The sequence below is a fragment of the Lynx rufus genome, unplaced genomic scaffold (assembly GCF_022079265.1).
Source record: "Lynx rufus isolate CCGP_SWC_20201006 ecotype Redwood Valley unplaced genomic scaffold, mLynRuf1.p SCAF_18, whole genome shotgun sequence".
Taxonomy (NCBI): domain Eukaryota; kingdom Metazoa; phylum Chordata; class Mammalia; order Carnivora; family Felidae; genus Lynx; species Lynx rufus.
The window spans coordinates 25,125,620-25,144,127 of NW_025814832.1; the positions used below are offsets into that span (position 1 = coordinate 25,125,620).

Genomic DNA, 18,508 nt, shown 5'->3' on the forward strand with positions numbered 1-18,508 from the left:
GTGCTTTTATATTTTCTTTTATTTTCCTTTAATGTCTCAGTAAAGTTCCTTTTAAAAAGTCTAACCCAGCTCCTCTGTGCTGAGTGAAAAGGGGCAAGGAGAGGACAGAAAAGTTGGGTCAGTGGATGAGGGGTGATGGCAGCCGTCAGTCTACTTGGAGATCTGACTGACGTTGTCACTAAGCTTTTACACCGGAAGTGATGGGGTGGCTGCCGCCAGCTTACTTCCAAGAGAAGTGGCCCCTTATTTCACCTCAGCCCCAAGGGGTCATGGGAATCTTGTGCCCTACTGAAATGCATAGGCTGTGTGGGCCCAAGGCTGAGAAGTAGGGACCCTTCTCAAGGAGCCCCTTGCAAGCTGGGATCCTTTCCTCTCCTGGCTCCCCAAGTCACTGGCCGGTAGAACCCAAGCCCTCCCTGGAAAGAACTGCAAAAATCTTATTGGGCACAGATAAGGAAGCTGAAGAACAGAGAAGGGCAGAAACTGCCCTGATCACATAGTCTCTCAATGCTGGAGCTGGACTTCAAGTCCCTTTGTGCCCTGTGCCACCAAGAGGGAAGCCAGAGAAAGGAGCAGGACCTCTGTCTCAGACCGCAGTGACTAATGAGGGAAGGCTGCCATGGGGCGGGGGTGCTCACTCAGTGGACGGACAGCAAAAGGCAGCTTCTCCCATCAACAGTGCCAGACGACGGAATCTTGGCCAGACAGCCATTTGCTAAATTTGGATCAGAGGACTGTCTCTGGTTAACCCTTCCACGTCTAAGCAACTGGGAGCAGGATGTTCTCTGTTCCTCATTCCTTCTGAAAAAGCTAGAGCCTTGTTTTAGTGGACTAGGATGGGAGGAGGGTTTTCCTTGGCTACATCGGGCCTCGGAGGTCAGGGAAGTGGAATGGTGGCAGCTGTGGCTCCCCAAGGGTCACTTTGTACAGGTCACAGGTCCAGAATGAAAGCAGGCAGAGGACAGACTGAAATCCTGCTGCTGGCCACATGAAAGTTAGGCTGCAGGCCAAGGGGAAGCCAGACTGTGGACCATGAGGAAGCAAAAGCATAGCAAAAGCAGGGCGTCAAGCCAGGAAAAAAAAAAAAAAAGAAAAAGAAAAAGAAAAGAAAGAAATCAGGAATTGTGCCAGATGGTCAAAGGTTTGTGGGTCACAGAGAAATCAGGCCACAGAGGAGAAAGAACTCAGGCTTCAGACCAGACCAACGTCACCTGTGATTCAGAAGGAAGGGAGCTGCACCTCCCAGTGAAACCAGGTTGTGGGCCCAGGCCGCACCCCCAGCCCTCCCTCCGCCCCGGGGGGCCCAGCCTCACTTGAGCTGCTGGGTAATGAGCTCCTCGTCGTTGAGATAGCGCAGCCGCTCCTCCTCCACCAGGGTGCGCTGCCGCTGCAGCGGGTCCTCCTGCCTTCGCGCAGCCTCCGACACGCGCATGCTCAGCTCCGCCTCTGTGCCTTTCAGCAGCGCGCGCAACGACTCCAGGTTCTGTAGCTGCGGGGCGCAGAGGGACCGATGGACCAGGGTGGGAGGGAATGGAGGTGCGCAGCAGGGGAAGGGCCGGGAGGAGGCGGGCAGAGGATAGCCGGAGGCTGGGCGGGCTCCACCGAAGCAGCAGCTGCTCGGCTGCGGCCGCGAGCAGCAGCGGAGGGGTGGGATGGTGGGAAACAGAGGCCCCGGGCTAAATTCTGGGGAAGAATAGAGGCCGGAGGAGAAAGGCATGGGGATAGTGGCGGGAGAAGTGCTAAATTGGAACATGCTGAGGGTGCGGCTGCGTGGCTGTGGCCGTGAGCAGGAGCGAAGGGCTATGATGGTGGGGTGGGGGGCGGAGGACGAGGTTACGTGCTGGGCAAATACAGAGACAGGAGAACGGGACGGGCATATTTGGGGGGCAAGAGGAAGCCCTATGTAGGACCGTGCCGACCGTGCGGCTGCATGGCTGTGGCTTCGAAGAAAGACTCAAGCAGTGGGGTTTGATAGAGCTTCCGTGGCTGGGGCGAGAAGACTAACTTAACTCTCGAACCCAGTTCTAAGGCTGAGTTGGGGCAGTGGCGGGGGTGGGTGAGATCTTATCCGTTGCCCAGATGGCAACTCTCTGCCCCCTCTCCAGCCTGTCTCTGTTCATTATTCTCACCTGACGGGCCCTGGGGCCCTCTGGAGGAGCGGGCACAGCGATGCCAGGCTCCTGACTGGTGGGACCATCTGCCAGACGGGGGAGGGCGGGGAAGACTGTGCGGACTCAGGAAGAGGTAGGGGAGAGGATCTGGGGCGGAGGGGCTTCCGCCCAAAGGAGGGGTGGGGGAGAATGATGGGCAAGAAGGAATTGGGACTACCCTGAGGATACTGACTGGGGGAAAGGGCTCAGTGGGGGTGGACTGGGGCTCCAAGAGAACGGTGAGTTTTCAGGGAAAGGATAAGGAGGGCGCAGTGAGGGGAGCAAGGGCGAGCGGTGGGAAGGGGTTGCGGCGGGAGTGGGAGGGTCGTATCTGGGAGGGGCTTGAGGGGGCGGGGCACGGGGCGAGGCCCCGGAGCAGGCTGTACCTGGAGCTTTCGAAGTTGCTGAAGTTGGCTGCGCAGGTCACTGGTGCTGTTCTGTAGGCCACGCAGGTGCAGCTGCATTTGCAAACGACTGATGGCAGTGGGCTGCCCCGCAGGAGTGCTGCTGGCCGAGGGCGGGGGAGGGCCAGACACTGGGGTGGCCCCGCTGCTCCGGCTGCCTGACCCACAGGCTGCAGAGAGGGACCACGAGGATGGGAGAAAGGGAACAAACCTTGAGCCTGCAAGGGGTTTGGACAAGGTCTTTCCCACCCCGGATCCTCCCAGTAGCTAGAGAAGCACGGGGCTCTGACTCCCTGCCCCAACTAATGGCTCAGCCCTTCTGTAGGGAGCAAAGCACCAGGGCAAAGGCATTTTAGGCTAAGGTGACTGTTCATTGACCCACTGAAGCCCAGTGACATAGCTGATGGTTTAATTCCCACTTTACAGATTAGGAATCTGAGGCTTGGAGAGGGCAAGTACCTGTGGGGGAGGGGCAAAGGGTCACTCACGTGCTGACGGGGTTCCTGCTCCATTGGAGCCTTCAATCTTCTCGCTGTGGCGCAGGGAAAAGATGGCCATCAGTGGGTCCGGGCTGACCCCAGACCATCAAAGCTTGGGTGAGACTTTAACAAAATCTCCTCCAGTCCCCTGATGTCAGGATGGAGTCCCAGAGAAGGAAAGGGGCTCATCCAGATTCACACACCGAGACACTGGCAGAGCTGGGCCAGGCTTCTGCTGCCCACTTTTCCTTCCTCTTGCCTCAACCATAGGCCGTGGCACTAGTGTTGAGAGAAGAGTCTTACCTGGGGGTCTCAGGCTCCGAGCCTCGTAGTAGGGCACTCTGTACCAGGCCCGTGAGGCTGGCAATCTGCTTCTCCATGGCCTCCATGCGCTCTCTGGAAAGGATGGTGGCTTTGAGCAACCCTTCTCTGGGTATGGGGTCCCTCTTGCTGAGGGACCCCGTTCCTAAGGAATGCCTCCATTCCTAAGATCGATAATTAAAGGAAATACCATTCCCTCCCCAGCCACCAGCACAGACAATGCAGAGGGCCCCAATGCCAAAGTTTCAAGCCCACAGTCCCCCACCTAACATTGGAAAGGCCCCTTTCCATCTGACAGTCATTTCCCCCCTTGCCGGCCCCATCTCTCAATACTGGCTCTCTAATGGGCCCCACCTCAGGGAGGTGGGGCCCCTGCACATATACCTCTGCACATGTTTTCCCCCTTCCTGGCATGCCCTCCTCCCTACCTCCTCCTAGAAGCCATCCCAGAGTCCTCAACAGCTTTAAGGAGTCCCTCCTTCCACACCACCTGTCTACTCTCTCAAAGGAAGTGCAAGTATTTTTTTAATGTGTCATCCCCACTGAACAACGCAGGAACCAGGTTTTCCCAACTTGGCATCCACAGTGCCCAGTTCAGTGCCTGGCACACAAGCCACAGGAGAGCTGTGTGAATGTGAATTGCTTCTCCATATCTCTGCAGCACTGCCCGCGGACAGAAGGGGATAGGTCAATGCTCTGGTTACCTCCTCCAGCCCTGTATCCTTAGGTTGGGGCTGAATAACAGGCAAGAGTTCCCCAGCTTGGAGGCTACCTAATGGAATGTGCCTCTCTCCCCATTCCTATTTCTTACCAGCACCCCCTCCCCAGTGGACTTCAGCTGACTGTGTGCTGGACAGCTCTCATGGCTGCAAACTCTGAGCAGGAAAGGCTTGGAGGGCTGGTTCAGCCTCAATTTTAGTTGGGGGAACTGAGGTTTAGGGATCGGATGTACACCCAGGTCTCCAGAGGCCTTGTCTGGGGCCCTTTCATCCAACCCCTCCAGGTCTTGCAGAAGGAAGGAAAATGGCATGTCCGTCTCTCCAGTGTCTTCCCTGTCATATCCAAATTATTCCAGTGAACTCTCAAGGCTACTCTGGGTCTACAAAGGACTCTGGGGTCTCACAGTCCAGGACGCAACCCTGCCACAGACCGAATGTGTTCCCTCTCCCCACCCCCAACAGCCCTGAGGCCTCGCTAGCGTCCCGCACCTGGTCTCCGTGTCCTTGGCTGGCACCGGCGGCCCAAATCCAACCAGCGGGCGCTCCCCAGGCCCGGGGAAGAGCTCGGGAGGCGGGGCTCCGGCCGTTGAGGAGCCCCCCGCGCTGCGGGTCTTGCCTCCGGGGCTCTCCGCGAAAACCGACGAAGAACCTGAGTCTTTGCGGAAAGACTGGCGCACCGGCGAGCCGCGGCTGGGAGGCCCCGAGTAGGGACTGTGCGGCGGCTGGGGGCCTCCGGGGGGCGCCGCCACGTCGGCCAGCTTCTGAGGCGATGAGGGCGGTAGGCGGAAGCCATAGCCGTCGCCGTAGAGCGGGCCACCGCCCGCCGCCTTGTACAGCGAGTCCTCCAGGTCGGACTGCAGCGCGGCGGCCGAATAGGTGCTGAGCGAGCGCACGGAGCCGCGCTTGTAGAGGCCGCTGGCGCCCGGGTAGGCGAACGGGTCGCCGGCTGCCGCGGCCAGGCTCAGGCGGCCCTCGTGGAGCAGCCCGTAGGGGTCGGCGTAGAGCCCCTCACCCTTCACCAGCACCATGCCGCCCGCCTTGCCCGCCAGGTCCTCGTCTGGCTTCACGTCGCGCCGCTCCAGGATGGCGCTGGGGCTGGGACTGACGCCCTGGGCGGCGGGGGCGCCCCCGAGCCGTTCGGCCGCGTGATGCACCGGGCTGCCAGCGTAGGAGGGCGGGCGCCCCCCGGCGTAGGAGAGGCGCGAGCGCGACGGCGAGCCCGACTGCAGCCCCGAGGGAAGCCCCGAGGGCAGCCCGGACGGCAGCCCGGACGGCAGCCCCGGGGGCGGAGAGCTGGACGCCAGGTGCGGCGCCGGCGACAGGTTGTTGAGACGCCGTGTGGGCGACGACTCCCTCGAGGCATACACCATCTCCCTCTGTGCAGAAGACAGTCCCAGAACCTCACAGGGTTGGTCACAAAGGGGAATCCCTTGCCCCTTGCTTAAGGAGACAACATCTCCCCCCTGACGCTTAGGAAGTCCCTTCTGTTCTCCGCCTTCCCTCCCTCCTGCTGCATTTGGGCCCCTTTCCCATCGGGGGTCCCCGCATGGAGGAAGTGGCGGATGGAGAGGCACTAGAGGGGCAACCCCCAGCCCACTGTGTGGTGAGGGTTGGGGAAGCAAGAAGGGAAGCAGTGGTCCCTGATAGAGGCCCCCTAGACTATCTGGAGGCCTGCTGGGGAGATCCTGGATGCAGAGGAGGGGATCATGGCAGATGAGGGGAGGGACCCCTCCATGACCTCACAGTTAGTGGAAGCTACTCTCTGCTTCAGCCTCTCTGTTCCCTTCCCCAAAAGCTGCCCTTGATCCCTGGTGACAAGTAACTAGACTCTGTGCACCCGGACCCCATCTGCCCAGCCTCCCCAATCCCCTGGGGATCCCCAGCCATACCCGGAGGTCCCCGTTGGTAAGGTGTGAGCCAGGAAAAGCTGCGTATAATGGCTCCTTCCTATAGATCTTGATAATACTTCGGTCCTGGATGTCCCTGCGCGAGAAGGGGAAGGCGCAATGGGTCACCATCCCTCAGCCCTGCCATAAGGAGGGGTAGCTACTCCAGGAAGAGGGAAGAGGGGTGGCAAGAGGGGCCCCTGGCCTCTTCCTAACTTCTTGCTCAGTGCCTCAGACTGCCTGCCACCAACACACACAACAGCCTCCACCCCGCCCACCTCCTCGGCCTCACGCGCCATTGTCAGGTTAGCTCAAGCCAAAACGAGCTAAGCAGGGGTGGATGATTTTGAGGGGAGAGGGTAAGATGATCTAGGAAGGAGAGAGGAAGGGCCGAGGTTGGGTCAAGAGGAAGCTGGGGAGGGAAAGGCCTGGGGAATCGAGCCCCCCCCCCTTCAGAGGAGGAGCCTGGGGAAGCCCACCCAGCCCGGGGCCACGCCCACCGGACGTCCTCCAGCTCGTAGAAGACGTTGCGAGCTTCGTCTTTGATGAGGATGGCGGTGTTGGGCGACTTAAGCATGCCCATGGTGAGCTTCTGCGGGAACATGTGCGCGATGAGCGCGTGCAGCGTGTCCAGGCTGCTGACCTCGTGCGTGATGTGCACGCGCCGAGTCTCCTCCCCGAACTGCAGAAACAGCACCCCTGCGAAGGAGACGCCGCCCTCTCTGTCAGAGCTGCTGCCGCCACCGCCACCACCACGGCCACCGCCGCCACCACCACCACCACCACGGCCACCACGCCGGCTGGGAGATTGAGGGGGACCTTCGGGAGCCGCGCTGGTCCTACAGAGGCAGGGTCTGAGGCCAGAGGCGCCCCCCGAGTGCAGGTGCACCCAGGCACCCCTCATGCTGCCGTTCTCTCAAGGCACCTCCTCGACCCCAGGCAGGTAGGAGCCTGGATGAGGAAATGAAATTGGGGGCAGGAGCAGGTGCACCAGAAACTGAGGGGGAGCTGTCGCTGAGGGGAAGAGAGGTGAGCAAGAGGGGAATGAAGGAAGAGGGGGCCGGTGAATGGGGATGAAGGAGAGAGAAGACAGGGAGAGCAAGGGATAGAGCAAGGGATAGGGCAGGTGGTGCCAAGGGAGGGGAGGGGTGGGAGAGAGGAGGGCTAGGAAGAGAAGCTGAGGAGGGAGAGGCCCCAAGGAGAGGAGACTGCTGGGGGGCAGGGAGGTGCGAATGTGGCGAAGGGAGCCAGGGGCTTGGTTGAGGAGAGATGGAATGGTGAAGAGGGTGAGGAGGGTTTCAGAGTGAGCAGAGCAGAGGGAGGAGCCAGTGGCCAGGAGGAGGGTGGACTGGGCGAGTAGTACCTGGTGAGCGCAGCTTGGTCTGGCTGGCAGAGCGGGAGAGGGGCAGGCTCTGTCGGAAGCGGTTCATCCTACTGAAGCCCAGGGGCAGCTCCGCCTCGGACATGGTCTCCAGCGACTCAGCCGAGGCGTATGACAGCTTGGCTGCCTGGTCTGCCAGCCCGGGCTGGGCTCCCTGAGTGTGGCGTGAGCTGCGGGTCTGCAGGGGCAGGGCAGGATGACAGGAATCAAACATGAGCCCCTTTTGCTCTGCCCATTGCCTCTATCCGGGCCCAGGGAGCCCCTGCCAGCCAGCTACACACACACACACACACACACACACACACACACACACACACACCAGTCTCCTGGATTCCAGACTCGCTGTGTGGCTACAGGAGAGTTCCCCAACCACTTAGGGCCTTGGCCTCCCTAGGACACCCAGCAGGTAAGGAGTGGGCAAAGGACTCAGGCACCCTGGGAAGCCAGACAAGAAACCATCTGAGCGGGAGCCAGGGCACGCCTGCTATTTTAAGCTTCCAAAGAACAACAACACAAATTTGTCACTGAGGTGAGCAGCAGAATCATTGAGCAAATTGGGGCATTAGTTCCAGACATTAATTAAGCGGCGGGTTTGTGAGCGGCGAATTTATCCTTCGTGGAGTTCAGAGAGTCGGCTGGGGGCAGGAAGCAGGGTCCAGGGAGGAAGCAAAAAGAATGAGGGGTCCCAGGATCCCAACTCTGGGAGGTATGGGCCCTCAAAGAGGGGCACAATGTCCTTGACTTAGGCTGACTGGGAGAACCATCCCAAAGCTAGCTCGACTCTGGTTTCAAACAGACTCTGCCTACTACATGCAATGCACATGCTAAGCCTAGTGTGGTCCCCATGAGCACATGGCATGTGTGCCCGGCCTCAGCCCCTCCCTGCAAGAGGCACATGCTGCCACACAGCCAACTGGCCTGGCTTGCCTTCTAGAAAGGCCTCCCTCAATACCCCACATGGCAGCCCCTTGTCCTGAAGCTACAGCTGAGGGTGCTATCCGGCTGGGGCTAGGGAAGGGTGTTACCCAGTGACTGTCCCCTGTCCCGGGGACAGCTTGATCACTCTCCCCTTGAGGGGAGGGGTCACCATGATTCCCGTTACACTTTAAGAGCCTACATTTGGCCGAAGGCTGGGCTGTCACTCAGGGCCACAGCTCCTGCCATTCTGCCCCAGCCTCTTCCCTTAAACCTGGGTGCTGTCAGAAACTCTATTATTTAAAGGAGAAGATAATAAGTCAGATCTATGTTATGTATATTCCATGTTACGTACACTAAATACACATATGTATCATATTTATATATATTATCAAGGAAAAATTCATGTTGTCCAATTGTACTTTCCTATAAGTTGTCCATTTTTAACAACAACAAATCACGGAAAGCCATTAACATTGGTTAAGTTGGGGTTGAGACAAAGCTTTCTCTTTTATACATTTGTCTGCTGGGTGAATTTTGCACGATCAGAATATATCACTTTTGTAATTAAAAAAAGTAAAAGTATCTCTAGAAAGGAATCACTTATTCTCCTCAGCTCCCTCCTTCCCCCATCCTGATTAGCCCCTAATTAATCTCCATCTTCATATTAACTCAATTTAATATTCCAATTGGATTAGCACTCTGGAAAAGAGAGAGCATCTTCCTCTGATGGGCCATGTGCCCAGCTGTGCCCGAGGTGGCCTGGAGGCCTTGGGGAGGTTGAAGGTCAGATTTGGAGCCCTCAGGGGGCATCCAGTCTGAAGCCCAATGCCTTGGCCAGTGAGTGGGTATGGGTCTGTGGAGGAGGGAGGCAGCGTGGGAACTAAGCCCACATGGGGGGGCGCGTATACCCAGACTTTGTACCCTGTGACTCAGCACTAGGCTGATCACCAGTGCCAGCCTGTGCCCCTTTCTATATCACCTTCAGCCCCGAAGCAGTGTGGGGAACCAGGTCTGTCTGGCGGCCATGAGGTTGCCAGGCAACTGGAAGGCCAGTGGCTGCCAGGATGAAATGGGGGAGGGCCTACAGAATTCAGGCAGAATGAGGCAGCTAGCAGGGATGAAGAGTAAAGGGTAGCCACAGTGCCTGGGGACACAGGTGAGGTGCCAGTAAGAAGATGGAACAGGGGCCAGAATGAAGTGGGGGTTCTTAGGGGCGGCTGACTGCAGAGAAGGCAGATGCCTGTCGAGGCAACCCTTGGGAGAAGAGATAGCCACATTCCCTTGCCCTGCTAGTGTCCATCTCCATCTTGGCCCTACGTACACCTTTCCGTCCTCACAGCCCTTGCGGAAAACCCTCTTGAGAAGAGAGAAAGCCCATTAGCACTTCTCTCTAGTCCTGGGCTGAGTCAAGAGGGCAGAAAAAAAGTGAGACATCCAGGACTTCCTATCTACGAGGGAGATGGCACGAGAATAACACGGTAACTCAAGCAGCGCTGTCCAAAGATAGGAAGGGGCTGCTGTGGGAGGCAGTGTGCGCCTGTCACTGGAGGTATTCCAGCAAGGAGCCGATGACTCCTGATCAGAGATCCGGCAGAGGGAACCCTGAGTGGGGACGGTCAGACTAGGATCCAAGGTCTCCAAAGGCTGTCCACAGACTGGGGCAGGGTCACTTGGGAGCTTTTAAAAGCATTCTTTCCAGGACCCCACATTCACTGAATCCAAATCTCTGGAGTTCCGGATTTTTGACAAGTTCCCAAGGTGATTCTGATTTGGGAACCCAGTCAGCTTCTGTGATTCTAAGAGCTACCACGGAAGGCTCGCCAGGAGCCAGGCACCGTGATTAGGACGTGCAGTATCTCATCTCTTCTAGCTTTACAACTATGCTATGATGCCGATATTGTTGTTCCGTTTTACAGAGGAGAAACCGAGGCCCAGGGGATTATGTAAGTTGCCTCTGGTCACTCAGTTTAGTAACAGACTGGAATGCACCACCAGGCTCTTGGGCCCATGCATTAAACCATTACATTCTACCGCTTCCTCCAAAAAAGTTGTGTGCCTCACATGTGTCTATGACTCCATGATTTCTCTGATTCAAGGACTTCTCTCTGGGAGCGTGCATGCAAACAAGATGCTCAGAACGAGATGACTGTCCCTGTCATGAGTCCCTGTCATGGTGCCTGGGACTTGGAGACTCTGGGACACAAGTGGCAGCCTAACTCGGTTGGGTTCTGGGCCTGGCTGCCAGGAGAGGCAGAGGAGGCACCCAGGGCTCAGCAGGATGCCCCCGGGAGGGGACAGAGAGCTCTCCAGCTGTGGATAATCCAAACTGTCCAGGAGAGGCAGGAAGGCACTTGTCTCTGAGCTTAGCCCTCCACTTGGGCAACAGGCTTGGGGTGCAGAGCTGTGACTCTCTTGCCTGGCACTGACCACCTCCCCAAAGTGCCAAGTAGGAAAGGGATGAGGGGCTCATCATAGACCCAAGGCCTCCCTGGAAGATGAAAGCCGAGTCCAGAGAAGCGGGCTCTTAAGATCACGGGATCCAGGTCCCTGCCTCGGAGCCAGCAGTGTCTCCAGGCGGGGGTTAATGTCAGGCAGCCTCTCTCATTCCAAAATGCCCCTCCCAGCCTGGGAAAGCCTAAGCACCCCCAGCCTAGATCCCCAGCAGGGGTGGCCCAAACTCCCACTGTGGATCCACGAGCCCCTGGCAGGCGAACCCAGACTCTCTCAAAGCAGCAGCCACAGCCTGCAGCCCCAAAGCCCACCGCCCACACCAGAAGGTCCCGTGCAGACGCACACCCCTGTGCAAAGCATGTGCAGGGAGGGCCAGGGGCAGGAGAGCACATGCAGTTGTCATGGAAGCAGAGAAGCACACGCACTGACCTTGAAACTCCAGTAGTTTGGCTGCTGATGGAAATAAGAGAAGAGATGGTTATGCGAGGGTGGGGAGGGGAGAGTAGGGGTGGAGGTGGGATAGAGACCCTTTGAGCTTAGCACTCAGCTCTGGGACGAGGGCCCTCTGCCCTCCCAGGAACAGGAAGGAAGCAGTGCCTGGTACATCCCATTCCCTACTGAGACCCAGGCCAGCCCTGAGCAGGCTCCAGGCTGCCTGGTGGGGACAAGGGAGAACCATTCCAGATGTTCACAAGCTACGCCTTCTAGTCACGGTAACTCGGAGAGTTACAGGTAGAAAAGGCACCGATGACCATGATCTAGAGAACCCATGAGACACTAGCAGAGATGAATCAGAGCTGCGGGGTCAAAGAAGTGGCATCTGGTTGTGACTGGCCAGGGGAAACTTCCTGGAAGAGGCGACATTTGAGTTGGGTCTCGAAAAATGAGCAGCTGGAGATTGGGAGGAAAGGCATGCTGAGCGGAGGGGACAGTACAGGCAAGTGCCCAGGGGCAGGCAAGCAGAGAGCGTGTTGAGGGTATAGTCACTAGTCCAGTCTGGCTGGGGGTGTAAGGCCTGGGAAAGTAGGAGATTGGGCTGCAAAGGGGCTGGGGCCAGCTGGGTGGGTTTCAATTTAGACTTCACTAGGCGAACAGGCAGAAAGTATCTGAGTGAAGCACCGTGGGGTCAGAACTGGAGTCCGGGGCGGGGGGGTGGGGGGGAGGGTTGATACGGCACAGGGTAGAAGAGGGTGGCCGGGGGCCAAGGCCAGGGCAGGGAGGCCTGTGTACCGCGATGGACTGGATTTACAGAGCAAAGTGGACAGGTGTCCACCACGGGGAGCCATGGGCAGCAAGGGGGGCCGTAGAGACTGGGAGTGTGGACAACGTCCTCTGGCTGGATAGATGAGAGAGGTAGGCTCCTTGCACCCCTAGAGTAGGGGAACTCAGGCTCTTCCTCATTCACAACAACCTAGGGTCACCCTGTCTTCCCCAGAGACCAGAAGGCCCTTCCAGATGGCTAAGGACAAGGAAGGAGGCCAGAGGCTGGGCTGGTTCTTGGCAAAGCCGAGGGTACCCTGCTGACCGGTGCCAGCCTCAGCAGGAAGACAGAGGCAGCAGATGGCCCGGCACTGGGGTGCCTGGCACAAGCGGACAAGATTCCCCGGCCTCAGAGCCACTGACAGAGAAGAGGGACACTGAGGGTCCCTGATAGGGGCAGGACATCACAGAGGGGTATCCTGGGCCACCTGAATGCTTTCCTGGCCGAGAGGAGTAGGTCGGAGGCTGAGTCGAGGGCACTGCTGGGATGGAGTTAGACCTTTAGAGTGGGGGTGAGGCCAGGCTTGGGCTGGGATGAAGGGGTTCACTCACCAGGGCCATCCCTGTCCGAGCTACGACTGCCACCTCTCCCCCCCCCAGTACTGGCTCCAAGAGACACAAAAGATAGTCACACGCCAGGCAAGGGAAGGGGACAGCAAAGTCTGTGCCCCAGCCAATGCCTAGAACAATCTATGGATACATGCCACCCCCGTGGGTGCCAGGGGCTGCCCACAGGTGCCGAGGGGAGGGGAGGGGAGGCAAGAGGCTGGAGTAATGGGCCCTAGCCACAGCTGCCTGTGGCCTTGGGAAGGGGAGGGGCAGCAGAGGGAGTAGACACACGGGGGGCAGGCAGAGGCAGGCAGAGGGCACGGGAAGGTTTCTGATGGGAGTCATGTCTGCAGCCCTGGCGGTGATGGACGGCTCTGCAGAGAAGGCCGCCGTCCCTCCTCTACCACCATCATTACACAGCATACGTGCAGGCCACCCATGGTGCCCCGAAACACGCAGGCCCCGCGCCGAGCTGAGCACAGACTCTCAGACGCTCTCAGATAAGGACATGGCCACAGATACACCCAGAGTAACGAAAACACGCTCACAAAAGGACACAAGCACTTGGAGAGAAGCCCTCCACGGTCAGAAACAACCCCAGAAGCTCAGAGACATTCATACAGAGAGCAGTCCCACTCATGCACAAGTATGTACCCCTCGCAGGCCCCTCACCTGCATCACACACGCTCCAGATCCCCGCACAGAAATACAGAGGCGCCAGTACCATTCACACCCCCTGTCAACATCCCCCAGAGTCACAGAGACACCCAAAGATACCATTCACAAGTGTGTGCACGCTCACACACACACACACACACCTCAACTGCAGAAACACACAAAACAGCACCCACACAATGCGCACATACAAAGAGAAAGTCTCATCCCTCCTTCCCCCCACTCGTCAGGTCACGGAGCCACGGCCGCCTGCCTATGACATCCCAGACATCGTGCATTAGGTAGATTAACTCCTGATTCAAAACAGGCAGAGGATCCCCCACCCCCACCCAGCCCCCAGTGTCAACACATCAGACTCAGTATGTGCAGATGGCTGGGGCCGCCTTGTGCCTCTGGGACCTGGCTACAGCCACACTAGGTGTGCCCAGACTCCCAAGGCTGGGCACATCCGTGGGGCAGTCAGACCCAGAAGGGAGGGGTCACTACCTGGGGACAGGGAAGAGGACTGGGGAGCATCAGTGCCACAGGAAAGGCCAGGCAAGCCCCACTAGAGGGTAACAATGGAAGAGTTGCTGCGTTTGTGCTTGGCAAACTTGGAGTGAGGCTGAGACTTTGGGCTCTGGCCTGTAGGGCACACGGAGGAGATTCTGCCCCCGCGGCCTCTCTGGAAAGTGGGAAGAAAGATCCTCTTTTATGTTGGCCCCACCAGGAATAAGACACATAGTCTCCTGGCAACTCAGTGTCCTTGGGGGGAAGGGGAGGACAAAAGTGGGGAGAAGTCCCTAGGAATGCCATCCATCCTCTGTCTCTCTTTCCAGGGTGTTAAACCCACAGGACAGCCTTGGGTGACCGAGAGCAGAGAGCTCCCCACCCCCATTTGCTAAGGTGGGGTTCTCCCCATCCAACCTCCTCACCCTTTCCCTGGCTGTCTGTTCCTCCTGCTTGCCTAACACAATGCCTTGTATGTCAGAAGGCCCTCAACAAATATTTGACCATGAACGAATGCGAAGAAACTAGGACCAGCCCATAGGAGGGGAGGGGATGTCTCTGAATACTCTTGTCTGGCACCACTCCCACCATCTCCTGGCACCCAGCACTGCTCAGCCTTCTGAGCCTTTCCCCTGGGAATTTCCCAACACCAGAAACCGCCTGGAAGGAGGGCAAAGGGCAGGAAGGGCCCAAGAGAGGTCTGGCCCTTCACCCGCAGCAAACACCTCCAGTTTCAGGAAGGAGCTCTCTCCATCCCCCATATTCAGAGATGGGGGGGTCTCCCCTTCCCAGAGGATGGTGAGAAGGTGGAAAAAAGGAAGGTCTGAGTGGGAGAGCCCTTGCCAAGGGTACTCACTTGTAGCAAAGAATCTTATGAGAGCAGGGGACAAAATGAAAGGTGTCCTTAAGGATTCGATTTGGAAGCCAAGCATTCACTGTCTAGGGAAAAGGCTTTCAGAACGACGGGAGGGGGAAGCTTCCCGGTGACCCTGGAAAGCAAGGCTGGGGAGTCCTCAAACTCCCAGGTGAGAAAAGGAAACAGCTTCTTCCCTCTGGGGTGGGGGTGGGGGGCTGAGGAGTTAACCCCCTCCCTTCCCCACCTTAAGAGCCCTTAGTGGGGTTCTTCCCTCCCGCTGCAGCTGATCCCTTTCTCTGGGGCCAAGCCCTGGGAGGGGCGGGGCCGTGCCCCCTGGGAGCCTGAGCCCAGCCAGCTGAGGTCTCTCCGCTCCTCGCTCCGCTCCTCGGGCAGACGTCCCCTGTAGGCTAGGTGAGCTGCGTGACCCCTCCTTGACCTCAAGCCCCAACGACGCATCCTCCAGGAAAGGGAGGACTAGCAAACGGGTCTCACCTCCCGCTCCTTAATCCCCTGGCTCCGCGTGCACCCGCGCACACACCCACCTCTCAACTCCTGTGAACACTAGTCCACGTAAACACCAGCACCCCCAGGGGTACCTAACGTGCCCCCGTGTGGCCAGCCTCCCACCACCACGCACATTCACGACCCTCCCCCTAGGTATGCCCATCGACACCCTCACCTCCTACCCCCCAATGCAGAGCGTGGGGGTTGGGGGGGGGCGCTGCGGGACCAGCGCCGCGCCGGGGGCAAGGGCGCACCCCAGGAAGGTCATGACTTTCCGAGGTTGGGGGAGGGGGCGCCAGCCGCATTTCGGGGTGGGGGTCCGGCCCACGCGGAAGGCTGCGAACGCGGTGGGGGAGGGGAGGGGGCGTTTCTCGGGGATCGGGAACCGCCACGGCCTGCGCGCCTCCCACCCCCCGACCGCCCCTCAGAACCGCGGAGCTGGCTCCCGTCTCCTTGCCCCGCCGCCCGCGGAACCTCAGGCTGCGGCCCCGGCCCCCGCAGCCGCTCCTCCTTACCTGCGGCCACAGGTGTATGCGCGGGGCCCCCAGCCCCAGGTCCCGCGTCCGGCGGGGGAGGGAGGGCGGCCCCCTACTCCCACCCGCCCGGTCTCTCCCCTCCCCCGGCCACCGCCTCCGCAGCCGCCGCCGCCGCCGGTGCCCTTTGCTGCAATGCGAGAGCCGCCGCCGCGGAGCCGGCCCGGGCCCCGGTCGCCCCGGTAACCGCGACTCCACCTGGCGCGGCGCGGCGCGCCGCCGAGCACATCCTCTCTCCGGCCCCCTCCCCCGGCGCGGCCCCGCCGGCGCAGCCCCGCCGAGGATCGGCGGAGGCTGGTGGCTGCGTCGCCGCGGTCACCCGATACGCCGGCCCGCCGCCCGGGACTCGGGTTGCAGAAGGAGGGAGGGAGGTTAGGCAGCCTAGTGGAAGCGGGGGAGGGGCTGCGGCTTGGAGTCTAGCTTCTGGTCCTCTCCCAGGGTCCTCTTTAGGCTCCCACTCCCACAGGCCTGGCCTAGGGTTGGGGGGAAGAGTGTCCTGCCTCCCGACCTGTCACCCTCGAGATCATGGCCTCTCCCCATCAGGGTCTCAGCTGTGCACCGCTGCCCTCCTCAGCTCTCCGATGACTCCATTCCCAGCGAAGTCTGGGAGGCCTAGGACGCCTAAGCTTCCTTGATGGCCTCCGATCTTGCTCTGCTGTGTAACTCCGGCCTTTGCTGACACTCTCTGATCCTACACTTTATTTACATAAAGGAGAGCCTCAGACTCAGCCATGGGGAAGTGTGATAAGCACTGAGTAGCAAGTGATGACAAGAGCCTATGAACAGCCGCTTGCCTCTGTAATTACAAAGCCCTGGGGTCAGGGTCTTTTCAAACTCTGATGGAATTTCCTCCATCAGAGCAAATTCCAGATGTGGACAGGCCTAAAGCCCCATGACCAGGGACAACTGAGCTCACCCAGCTCAGCCTCACTCCTCTCCGGCACCCCAACCATATCTAGTTCCAAGACACGTCATCTGGGGAGGCCTCTGTATGCCCCAGACACATCGTGTCTATCCTCTGCCCCATCACCATCCCTGTCCCAGCCCCGTCTTAGCCTCCATATGCACCTGGCCACTCAGGACAAGTCTATCCCATTTGCCATCCAGCCTTGGGGGCAGACGCATTTGTTGCCCGAAGTTCAGTCAAGATGGGGCCGAGAGCCAAGAAGGGAAGCGGGCCGAATGCCCTGTGGGTGACGCCGAGCGTGCCAATCTGTCACTAGACTTGAGTTACACTCCGCTAAAACGTCCGTGCTCTGGAGCCTTGCCCTTTCTTAGGCTGTCACATCTTTCCTTCTAATTCTCCTTGAAAAAGTCAAGCCTTGCTGCCGGTCCCCAGGGGGAGCAGGACGTGTGAGGAAGTGAAGCCGGTACCCATGCTACCCCTTGGATTCCTTGTTTCTGCATCTTTTCTGTCTCCTACAGCTGAACAGCCTCAAGCCAAGGCCCTCTCAGGGTGGCCCCTTCCCTGCTGCAACTCTGACTCCCTGACCCCTCCTCCCTGTTTGGGCCCCAGATGCCTACTTTTCTTCCCTGGCAGGGCCCAAGCCTGAGCTGGGAGCCCAAGCCCTGCCTCAGTGTGCTCCTGTCTAAACTGAGATCCATCTTCCCATCTGGGAAACTGAGGCTTGATGAGGAATCAGGGAACAAATTCAGAACAAATAGCTAGATGCCAAAGTCCTCTTAAAAATTGGAAACTAAGCCTTGAGCGTACTGAGAAGGGTGGTAGAGAGACATGGTGAAGAACTTCCTGATGGTAAGGCATCAGGGGAAGGTTGGTTCTGCTCAGAGATGGAAAGGTAGGGTGGGGATATGGGAGTGAGATGGTCTGCTGTGGGCATGGGAACGGAGTACAGGGCCCAGGAGTCTCCTGAAAACCGATGGATGAGGGTAGGGGAGGTACTCCTGTTTAAAGGAGAAAAGAATCCAAAAATTGTTCTCAAAACCTGAATATTCCTCCTCAAAAAACTCCTTCCCCAGAGCCAAACTTTTGGGGAGGCAGCGGTCGGAATCAGATAATCAGGGGAGAGTACAGGGCATGAGTCTCCAGAAACTGGAGGCTCCTACATAAAAGAAAGGGATGCAAAATTAAAGTCCTAGATATCCCCCCTCCAAAAAAAAAGTCTTCCCCAAGCCAAACTCCTCCAGGGGTTTGGGGAGTGTGAGGGAAGTGGGTGACTCACCTGGGCCGGCTGGCCAGCCCCGGAGGGGGCGGAGTCGCCATGGAGGTGGGAGCAGAGGGAGCTGAGGAGGCACACGGGGTCCACGGTCCAGCCGCCAACCTGTGTGTGCGAAGGGGGGGATACCCCATTAGGGGGAGCGGGCAGGAGCCGCTGAGGGACTGTGACGGGGCGGGGAGGGACATTCCTGGGGCAAGGTTTGGCACGGAACTCACACCCCAGAGGGAACTTGCAACACTGGCTGGACCCTTCCCAAGGCTGGATCTCTAACTAGAACCCCTGGTCTGTTTCTGGATGTTTCTCTCGTGTCCGACTGGGGGCTGCCTCAGCCCAGGAGGGGGTCTCCTCCATCAGATACTCCTGAGTTCCCTTTCTTCAATTTTTGACTGCCTCCCTGGACACTCTACCAAGGAGCTGTTCCTCACCTGTCCTCTCCTCCAGCTCCTCGTTTCCCTCACAGAGACGGGGAACCAGTCCGCAGGGGTCCTCACTCCCACGTGCCTCTGCACCGACAGCACCTCTTTCTTCCCTGCTGTCTCCCAACCCCAGGCCACACCACACCTAAGACTTGAAACCCATTAACCCAGGACCTTTCCCCCAAGGCCTTCTTCCCCCTCGCCATCCCCAAAGTCATTCGCCTTCATTCATTCCACTGACATTCACCCAGCCGGCACTACGCTTAGGCACCGAGCCCTCCATGGCAAGGGAGACGTCTGAGATCCTACCCACTCACTCTACTCGAGGGAATGAATG

The 18,508-nt window shown here is 58.8% G+C and overlaps 1 protein-coding gene across 1 annotated transcript in view; it reads right to left on the minus strand.

Annotated features, from left to right (window-relative positions):
- SRCIN1 (SRC kinase signaling inhibitor 1) overlaps window positions 1–18,508 on the minus strand; it is a 63,521-nt gene that overhangs the window by 18,924 nt on the left and 26,089 nt on the right. Inside the window, 12 exon segments of the mRNA XM_047080548.1 lie at window positions 1,314–1,489; window positions 2,537–2,724; window positions 3,043–3,086; window positions 3,337–3,429; window positions 4,563–4,882; window positions 4,885–5,016; window positions 5,018–5,449; window positions 5,963–6,056; window positions 6,460–6,658; window positions 7,323–7,518; window positions 11,139–11,162; window positions 17,759–17,857. Of these exon segments, the coding sequence (XP_046936504.1) occupies window positions 1,314–1,489; window positions 2,537–2,724; window positions 3,043–3,086; window positions 3,337–3,429; window positions 4,563–4,882; window positions 4,885–5,016; window positions 5,018–5,449; window positions 5,963–6,056; window positions 6,460–6,658; window positions 7,323–7,518; window positions 11,139–11,162; window positions 17,759–17,857 (1,997 nt within the window).